At 38.5% G+C, this 10,531-nt stretch overlaps 1 protein-coding gene across 9 annotated transcripts in view; it reads left to right on the top strand.

Moving 5' to 3' along the window:
• Nucleotides 1-10,531, top strand: part of R3hdm1 (R3H domain containing 1) — a 135,634-nt gene that overhangs the window by 115,055 nt on the left and 10,048 nt on the right. For all 9 annotated transcript variants that reach the window (XM_029538774.1, XM_021199150.1, XM_021199151.2 and 6 more), the window contains 2 exons: nucleotides 3,135-3,238; nucleotides 6,399-6,571. In XM_029538774.1, coding sequence (XP_029394634.1) covers nucleotides 3,135-3,238; nucleotides 6,399-6,571 — 277 coding nt within the window. The remainder of the gene's footprint in view (nucleotides 1-3,134; nucleotides 3,239-6,398; nucleotides 6,572-10,531) is intronic.

The following is a 10,531-nucleotide window of genomic DNA, read 5'->3' on the forward strand; positions in this document are numbered from 1 at the left end:
AAGGAAAAGTAAGTTAGGTGCTAAGGTGAGTTTCATGTTAAATATTTTTTGCCATAAGTATTTTTTTATGAACAAACTAGTGCATTCTCACCTACAGTGACAACCACAATATGGTTTCTGTAGCAATAGCAGAATAAGTAACAAAAGATTACAAATTCATTAAATAAATAAAATAAAAAGTATTCTTCTTACTGCTAAGTTGTCTACTCAGAACATCTCATTTCTTCTACAATAGATAGAACCTTTTTTTGTTTACATGAGGGAAGGCATAATGTGGGCACACTCATGTCGAGATCAAGGGACCTCACGATGAGTAGACCATGGGCATGTGAACAAGAGCAGGTGATGGGCTCTCTCTGTAGGCCAGGGAAACCTAGAAAATTCTCCAATTCTCCAGACAGTTGCTTAAGCTATATTATTTCTATAGCTCAGATTCATGTAATATGTTCTGGGCATAACTAACAGCAAAGTAAGTTATTAAGTGTGTGTGTGTGTGTGTGTGTGTGTGTGTGTGTGTGTGTGTGTGTGTGTAAGGGAAAAAGAAAGGAAGAGAGAAAGAATACAACATTTTTATCATGTGGGCCAGTTTTTCAGCCCCTCAAAGCACTTTAACGCTCCTTTTAATTCCTTTCTCTTTCCATTTAATTGAACTATTGGCTTACTACCACTTAAGCAGCAAAGATGATTGTTATTATTAAGGAATCATCAGCATGAATTTCATATAAATCTATGTGTATGTTGCCAATAATTAAACACAAAGCTTTAAAAATGCGGCATGCTATTATTATTGGGCATTCTTAAAACACGTAAATATAAACAAATACATGCAGAACCCTCATGTATTCACACAGTAACTATTGTATTTTCATCTAAACCTCTGCCTAGTCATCTAGAGTTTTATTGGTTTTTTAGACTTATTTATTATTTTATGGGTATGCATGTTTGCCTGAATGTATATGCAAGCATCACTTGCATGCCTTGGAGGTCAAAAGAGGGCAGTGGATCCCCGGGGACTGGAGTTTTATATGGTTGTGAGCCACCATGCTAGGAATCAAACATGTTCTTTACAAGAGCAGTAAGTGCTTTGGACCACTGAGCCAGCTCTCCAGATCATCCTCCTGTAGATACCAGGTATCATTTTATTCATGAACATTTCAGTATATTTATCCGTAAAGAATTTTTTAAATGCATATACCCATTATGCCATTCATACCTTTCATTATTATTATTATTATTATTATTATTATTATTATTATTATTATTATTTGTAATCCCTTAAGTAAAATGAGGGTACCCCATAAATACTTTGTAAGTTCCAAATATGTACTAAGAATTGCCTGTCGAGGGAGCTGGAGAGATGGCTCAGCAGTTAAGAGCATTGACTGCTCTTCCAAAGGTCCTGAGTTCAAATCCCAGCAACCACATGCTGGCTCACAACCACCCATAATGGAATCTGATGCCCTCTTCTGGTGTGTCTGAAGTCAGCTACAGTGTACTTAAGATATAATAAATTAGCTGGGCATGGTGGCACACACCTTTAATCCCAGCACTTGGGAGGCAGAGGCAGCGAATTTCTGAGTTCAAGGACAGCCAGGGCTACACAGAGAAACCCTGTCTTGAAAAAACAAAAAACAAAAAACAAAACAAAAAAAAGATATAATAAATTTTAAAAAAAATTGCCTGTCGATAGATTTGACTGATTATATCTATTGTGTTTTCTGACATCTTTGTAATTTCTACTTCATTGGTAGTTATGTTTAAACTGGTGTTTTTAATGCAATTATATGAGACAGTTCCAAGAAATGGATGAAGTTATTGAGTAATACTTATTTAAACTTCTCAGTAGGAAGATGACTAAATAGACACTGATCAGGCTAATATAAATCAAGATCCCTGACTATATGTGATTTCATTATTCTATAACTTCACATCATTAGCCTGAAAGAACTTGCTAAAAGAGGAAACTTTGAAGATTTACAATAAAGTCATATAGTTTAGCTATAAATGCCATTCAAAGAATCTCAACAACTTGGGGTTGATTGGGGGGTTTGTTTGTTTTGGTTTTTTTAATTGTTTATTTGTTTGTTTGGTTTTTTACCTACTTACCTTCTATTTTGTTAGAATATGTCAGATTTGTTGTCTTTATTCTTACTACTCTTTTGGTGGTTTGGTTTGGTTTGGTTTGGTTTGGTTTGGTTTTGGGTGGTGGTGGGGGAATTACTTTTTTTAAGACAAGGTTCTCTGTGAAGCCCTGATTATCCTGGAACTCACCCTGTAGACCAGGCTGGCCTTGATCTGCCTGCTGCTGCCTCCCAAGTTTTAGGGCTAAAGGCATGTGCTGCCACTACTGCCTGGCTTATTATATTTTTCAAGAAATAGCATTTTCTTCAGAGTCTAATTACTGTCAAATTGCCATTCTGTCCTTTTTTTAATTTATTTATTTTTTTAGATTATGATTGAATTTCTCCCCTTTCCTAACAAAGATACATTAGAATAATTTGTAAAATTTTCAATGGTAGGATTAGGATGGATATATATATATAATTTTGTTTGTTTGTTTTTTGGGGGTTTTTTTTTGTTTTTTTTTTTTTTTTTAACATTTATTTATTATATTTAAGTACACTGCAGCTGACTTCAGACACTCCAGAAGAGGGCGTCAGATCTTGTTACGGATGGTTGTGAGCCACCATGTGGTTGCTGGGATTTGAACTCCGGACCTTTGGAAGAGCAGTCGGGTGCTCTTACCTACTGAGCCATCTCACCAGCCCCATGTTTTTTGTTTTTTTTGAGACAGGGTTTTCCTGGCTATCGTGGAACTCATTCTGTAGACCAGGCTGGCCTCGAACTCAGAAATCCGCCTGCCTCTGCCTCCCAAGTGCTGGGATCAAAGGCATGTGCCACCAAGCCCTGCTAGGAGATATATTTTCAGTGTCTCAGTCAATATTGTGAATATAAAGTAGTTTTTACTGACTGATCATAATTCAGAGATTAGTTAAATTAGGTTTGGCTCCTGCCAGCCAATCTGAAAAAACATATCCATTTAAATAAATTTGGAAGAATGTGTATTTCAAAGACTGTTTGGTCATCTGTATCTCATTGTGCTGTTTTCTGTGTTTGGTTTTCTCACCCTATAGCTCTGCAGTTGGTTACTTACAACATCCAGGGTCAGAACAAGTACAGTTTCCTCGAACCACATCACCATGCAGCTCTCAACAGCTCCAAGGCCACCAGTGTGCAGGTATGCCTAGATGACCGATGCAGAGGTCAGCTGACTGGTTCTCAGCTGCCTGTGGTGATGTGCACTCCAGTGTCTCATGTCCTGTGTTGAGTCAGGTTGTCACATGCAGCTCTCTCCTTCCTTTTCTAATAGATTCACCCTTCTGCCTTCATTCTCTCCTATCTATGGGCTTAGTAATCTTGGAGAACCTTTCCTCTAAGCCCTCTTAATTCTCTAGAGTTTTCTGGGTAATCTAATAGGCCTAAGGCCTCAACTACTGCCTTTTTGCTAACACCTAGTGTACCTTCCTCCTACTGAAACAAAATCATGTAGCCAAAAGTTTAAAGGCATGTCAGACTCCCCATTTTACTTAATCTTACCACAGCCTCGATCTAGTGACCAATGGAGAGGTCTCAGACTCATGACTCTTTTGTGGCTCCCTGTAATACTCATAAAGTCCCGATTTCCTTACAGCCAGAAGATTTTTTTCGTTCCCCACTGTGCTGATTTTAGTGTTCTTTTCATGTCTTTGCAGTAATCTCTATAAGTATTTTGTTTATGTTTTCCTCAGTTTTATCTATTTCCCCAACACAAAAATTAGTACATAATTATTGTCCTGAAACAAAAATTTCTTCATTCTCTGACTAAAAAATTCTTTAGTTAAGAGGACTGGCTATGCCAGCACTTGGGAGGCAGAGGCAGGCGGATTTCTGAGTTCGAGGACAGCCAGGGCTACTCAGACAAACCCTGTCTCAGAAAAAAAACAAAAAAAAAAGAGAGGAGAGAGAGAGAGAGAGAGAGAGAGAGAGAGAGAGAGAGAGAGAGAGAGAGAGAGAGAGAGAGAGAGAGAGAGAGAGAGAGAGAGAGAGAGAGAGAGAGAGAGAGAAAAGAAGACTGGCTATTCTTCCAGATGACCTTGATTCTGTTCCTCACACCCACAGAGTAGCTAACTTCTGGCTCTACCTCCATTCTTAGGGTTTTTTCACCTCTTCTGTCATCCTCAGGTACTGCATGTAAGGGGTCCATACACATACATTCACACAGACAACACCATACACACAGCATAAAAATAAATTTGAAAAAAGAAAAAACTGGACAACTCAAAATGTACTAGAAAGGACATGTGTGCTCAGATGTGCAGAACCTTACTTCATATTACAAATTTTCCTTTTCTTTTTACCCCTATTTGGGACTGAGTATCTCTTTTTAGCCTGAGGCTGGCCACAAATTCAAGGCTATTTTCCTGTCTCCACCTCCTGAGTGCTGACTATTAAAACCTTCTCATACCAAGAGTACCTGTTTTACTGTTTTCCTTCTAGGAATGCCTGCTCCCCAGATCCTCTCTTTGTCAAATATCTCTCCAGATGTTTAAAATGCTTTTATGCTCTTCTCTGCTTTAAGATCTTATCCAAATATTTAGCATTACACTGTATTTTCCTGTGGTGATCTTTTGACAAACAATGACTGATTGTCAGTAAATGACTAACTGTGGCTGTTACCAGCCCAGGTCACTTTCAGTTGAGGCTCAGGACATCTTTGAGATGTGCTCCTCTCAGTCAAGCTGTTTCTATATATAGGGATCTGGAAAACAAGGGTATGAAGCCTGTCTCACACAACTTAACATTTTTGATGTAAGGTAAAGTACATACTTACAAACTAAAAATGGGACCTCGGATATGACTCACTGGGTGCAGGCACTAGCTACCTAAGCCTGACAGTCCAGGCTTGATCCATTCAATAACACAAGTTTTTTGTTTTTGTTTTTTAAATGCAAAGTATGGTGGTGCAGACTTTTAATACACTATACAAGAAGCAGAGGCAGGCAGAGCTATGATTTCAAATGAAGCAAGGGAGGGCCTCAAAATAAGACCCTGTCTCAACCACTACCACCCCTATCAAGTACCCACCAAATAAATAATAAATAAATTAAGTAAGTAAAATCCCGGATATAGTAGCATACATGTATAATCCCAGTATTTCTATGGTAGATGAAACACAGAGAGTGAATCACTGGGAAGTTGAAGGACCACAGAGATTGGAGTATACAGCATAGCTAGAGACCCTGCCTCAACAAGGTGGAAAACAGAAAATGACTTGGAAAAGTTGTCCTATCTCCTCACATGCACCATGATTCACGTGCATGTACCGTTGGGCGTGCACACATACACATACAAAACAAATGTATTTTTAAATGCTGTAGCAGTTGTGCAAGAGAAATAAGAAGGTAACCTTGTTTATTTATCTCTACTACACAATTATCAAAGAGTTTATTACAGGTATACATGTGAAGATCAGAGGGCAACTTTCAAGAATTATTTTCTTCCCCCATGTAGGTCCTATAGATGAAATTCAGGTTATTTTGCTTGATGCCAGGCACCCTTACTCCTGTGTACTAAAATTGGGCTCTCTGACCCTCTTGGGCCATGTTTTTCTCTGCTAATCACCCTGTACAAGTGTAACATTTCTTCTTATTTTTGGTTTGTTTTCTTCTTGGTTTGCTTTTTGAGAAAGGCTCTTTGAATGTAACCCTAGCTATCTCCATTTAGACTATGCTGGCCTCAAACTCACAGAGATCTGTATTAACGGGATTATAGGGATGTACCACCATGACCCAACCTTCCCCTTATTTTGGTAAAATACTTTCACAAAATTTGTCTTTATTTGGAAAATATCTATTTTAAAAGTTGGGGGCACACACACACACACACACACACACACACATCGTTCTCTACTAGGTCCTTCAAGATAATTGTCTAAAGGATTTCCACTTTTTATTTTGTTTTGGCTTTTTGATATTTTGAAAGGTTTTGTTGTTTGCTTGGTTTGTTTGTTTGTTTGTTTGTTTTCTTGAACCTTTGGGCTTTTGTTTGTTAAGTAAGTTCATACTACAAAGATGCATAGATTAGGCTAACCCAAGCATGATCCTTCTGCCTTTGTGTCCTCGGTGCTGGGATTCCAGGTTTGTAACACCATGACCTTCTCTGAAGGTTTTGTTTTAATGCCTTTTTAAACACACACCATTTGTATGCAGCAGGTTTCACTAGAGCTTAAATCTGATTTGTATACATAGTTGTAAAAACTAATTCAAAAATGTGGAATTAATGTTGTTTTCCTAGTATTCCAAATAACAATTAGTTGTTAAAATACACTGGTCTCAGTGTGCTAATCATCTTGATTTCAGCTATGCCACAGCAGCCAGCAGGTGGAGGAATGGTAATGATGCAGCTCAACCTACCAAATAATCCACAGTCTCGGACACACTCACCCCCACAGTGGAAACAAAACAAGTACTACTGTGACCACCAGAGAGGACAGAAGTGTATGGAATTTAGCAACATGGATAATATTGTTCAGGTAAGATAGTTTGTTACCTGTTTGTTTTTGAATAGGGGGTCTCTCTGTGTAGTCTTAGCGTGGAAATCATGTTGATCTGCTTGCCTCTGCCTCCCTAAGATTAAAAGCATAAACCACTACCTGTAGCTTGTTTTGTTATTTAGAAACAACATTTTCGCACTTACCATGACTTAACATTTAATTTGAAATCCTAAGGCTAGTAGGGATATTTGAACTTTTTTTTTTAAGATTTTTTTTAAAGATTTATTTATTTATTATATGTAAATACATTGTAGCTGTCTTCAGACACTCCAAAAGAAGGTGTCAGATCTTGTTACAGATGGTTATGAGCCACCATGTGGTTGCTGGGATTTGAACTCCGGACCTTCGGAAGAGCAGTCGGGTGCTCTTACCCACTGAGCCATCTCACCAGCCCCTATTTGAACATTCTTTACATCCAGACATTAAATATCAAAATACAAATATTATTTTCCAACTTTTAAAATAAGGTCTTTTGTAGCATCGCTTGGCCTCAACTCTTTATCCTCCTGCCTCAGCCGCCTATGTACTGGGATTACATGGGTACAAATTTGTGCCTCATTTTTACTCATCAACCTGTTTGCTTGCTTGCTTGCTTGTTTAAATATTTCTTTATTTAATGTATGCAAGTACACTTTTGCTGTCTTCAGACACACCAGAAGAGGGCATCAGATCCCATTACAGATGGTTGTGAGCCACCATGTGGTTGCTGGGAATTGAACTCGGGACCTCTAGAAGAACAGTCAATGCTTTTAACTACTGAACCATCTCTCCAGCCCTCATCTACTTACTTATATCCAAAAATAAACTTGACCTAAAAAATATCGGAAGAGAGCTGGACATGCTAGTTCATAATTTTAAATGTGCAGCACTCAAAAAGTTAAAGCAGAAGAATTTAAGTTTGGCAAAGAAAAAGAGTCAAGCACCAGACAGATGTCTTGTTACTGTTCTGTTGCTATGAAGAAAGACCATGACCAAGGCAAGTTAAAAAATAATTTATTGGGACTCACAGTTGCAGAAGGTTAGAGAAGCCATGATCATTATGGCAGGGAACATGATGGTAGACAGGCTTGGCACTGGAGCAGTAGCTTGGAGCTTACATTGACAAGGACAAGGTATACAGAAAGCTAGCTGGGAATGGCATGGACTTTTGGAACTTCAAAGCCTGCCTCCAGTGACAGACCTCCTCCAACAAGGCCACACCTAATCTTTTCCAAATAGTTCCACCAACTAGGTATCAAGCATTACAGTGTGAGCTTATAGGAGCATTCTTATTGAAACCACCACACCAGGCATGGTGTTAGTTGCCTATAACCCCAGCACTTAGGAGTTGGCAGCAGGAAGACAAGAAGTACAAAGCTATCCTTAGCTCTACATAGTGAGCTTGCCCTGATTGTGTCTACTTGTTCTTGTTGAGATCCTGTCAACAAAAAACAAGTGAAAATTATCAGCAGATGCTAAATCCATTAGGAAAAGATGTTAGTGAGTGTTTGAAGTAGACAGATTAGGTGTATGACTTTGAACCTAGATGAGCTGTACTCATCAATTGTCAGTATCAGGAAAGAGAGATCAAACATTTACCTTTTAATGTGGTGTGTCAGGAAGATTAATTAGGATCACATATTTTATCAGAGAGAGACAAATAAAGAAATTGGAGGGCTGGTGAGATGGCTCAGCGGCTAAGAGCACTGACTGCTCTTCCGAAGGTCCTGAGTTCAAATCCCAGCAGCCACATGGTGGCTCTGGTGTGTCTGAAGACAGCAACAGTGTACTTATTTATAATAATAAATAAATCTTTGTGCCTGAGCGAGCAGGGCAACTGGAGCAAGTGGGGTTGATCGGAGCTGATCGGAGCAAGCAGAGGTCCTAAATTAAATTCACAACAACCATATGAAGGCTTACAACCATTTATACAGCTGCAGTGCACTCATTTTATACATAAAATAAATAAATCTTTAAACAAAAGAGAGAGAGAGAGAGAGAGAAGAAAGAAAGAGAAAAGAAAAAAGAAATTGGAGCCGGGCAGTGGTGGCGCACACCTTTAATCCCAGCACTTGGCAGGCAGAGGCAGGCGGATTTCTGAGTTTGAGGCTAGCCTGGTCTACAAAGTGAGTTCCAGGACAGCTAGGGCTATACAGAGAAACCCTGTCTCGAAAAAAAAAAAAAAAAAGTTAAAAATAAAGAAATTGAATCTAGTCAAGCAGTCGTCCACAACTTTAATCATAGCACTCTGCAGGCAGAGGCAGGCAGGCATCTGAATTCAAGGTCAGCCCAGTCTACCTAGAGAATTCCAGGCCAGTTCAGGGGTAGGTATATAATGAGACCTTGTCACAAAAAAAAATAAAAAAACAAACTTCTTTTTAAACCTAAATTTAATCAATAGTTTAGTACTGGAGGCTTATAGATATGTTAAAAAAAAAAAAAAAACAAATTGTATGCTATTAATAGGATGTTGAAGAGAAATTATCTTTTTTGTAAAACATCTTTATCTTTTAACTGTTTATGTGTATTTATGTCCATGTACCTGCATCCCTGATGCCCTTGGAAACTAGAAGAGGGTGTCAGATAGCCTAAAACTAAAGATCCAGGTCCTCTAGAAATGCTGACAGTGCTCTTAATTGTTGAGCCAGCTTTCCAACCTATTTCGTTTGGTGGGTTTTTTGTTTTTGTTTTGGTTGGTTGGTTGGTTGATTGATTATATATATATATATATATATATATATATATATATATATATATATATATACACACTGTTGCTGTACTGGTGGTTATGAGCCATCATGTGGTTTCTGGGAATGAAGATTACTAGCTCTGGTCACACCACTTGCTCTGGTTGGCCCCTGCTTGCTCCAGTCACTCAGGTCTAAAGATTTATTTATTATTATATATAAGTACACTGTAGCTGTCTTCACATACACCAGAAGAGGGTGTTAGATCTCATTACAGATGGTTGTGAGCCACCATGTGGTTGCTGGGATTTGAACTCAGGACCTTTGGAAGAGCAGTCAGTGCTTTTAACCGCTGAGCCATCTCTCCAGCCCCAGGTTTGGTGTTTTGTTTGATTATTTGTTTAGCTTTTTATTGCTTCGTTGTGAATTTCATATCATGCACCCCAATCCCACTTAATTTCCTCATCCCTTCCTGCCTTCCCTCACCCCTTGTAACCTCCCCTCCAAAGGGGGGAAAAAAAATCTCACTATAGAAGCTGTAGTATGTGGCAGTGTGTCCCACAGTATACCCTTTTTTTCCACACTTCTTTACTTGCAAATGTTCACTGCAATGAGTCTGGTTCCAGGCCTCTGCCTTCTGCCACACCATCAATACTGGATCTTCGCCAGGATTCCTCTAGAATCTTCTGTTGTTGCCCTGTGTAGGACTGTCCACTGATTTTGGTGTTACTGGTTTTCTCTTTTCCAACTCTGCTTCCATATCCCTTTCACTTCCCTTCTTCACATCTCATCACATTCTCTAATTATGATTTTTAGGTATATTCCAGACCCAGATCCTGTGTAGGAGCAGTAGTGTTCTTAACTGCTGATCTAGCTCTTGAATCCACTACTTTTTTTGCCAGTGTTCTTACTTTTTTTCAAACCTTCTTGTTTCGGGCACTTTAAATTTTTCTCTTGGAACTGTCTTTATTATGTCCTGCAAATTTTGATGTGTTGTGTTTTTATTTTCATTCAATTCTTGAAATTTTTAGTTGCCTTCTTTGATTTCTTCTTTAACCCAGTTTTCATTCACTAGCGGATTTAGTTTCTGTGCGTTTGTGTATGTTCTGGAATTCCTGTTGCTTTTGATACCCAGTTTTATTCCTTTGTAGTCTGGTAGAATACCAGATGTTATTTTAACTTTCAAATTTTTTTGAGTCTTTCTGTCAGTATGTGGCCATTCTGAGAGAAAGTTCCAGTGGCTGCTAAAAAGAAAGTATGTTTTTTTTTTTTT

This window comes from Mus pahari, chromosome 5, assembly GCF_900095145.1.
Source record: "Mus pahari chromosome 5, PAHARI_EIJ_v1.1, whole genome shotgun sequence".
Classification (NCBI taxonomy): domain Eukaryota; kingdom Metazoa; phylum Chordata; class Mammalia; order Rodentia; family Muridae; genus Mus; species Mus pahari.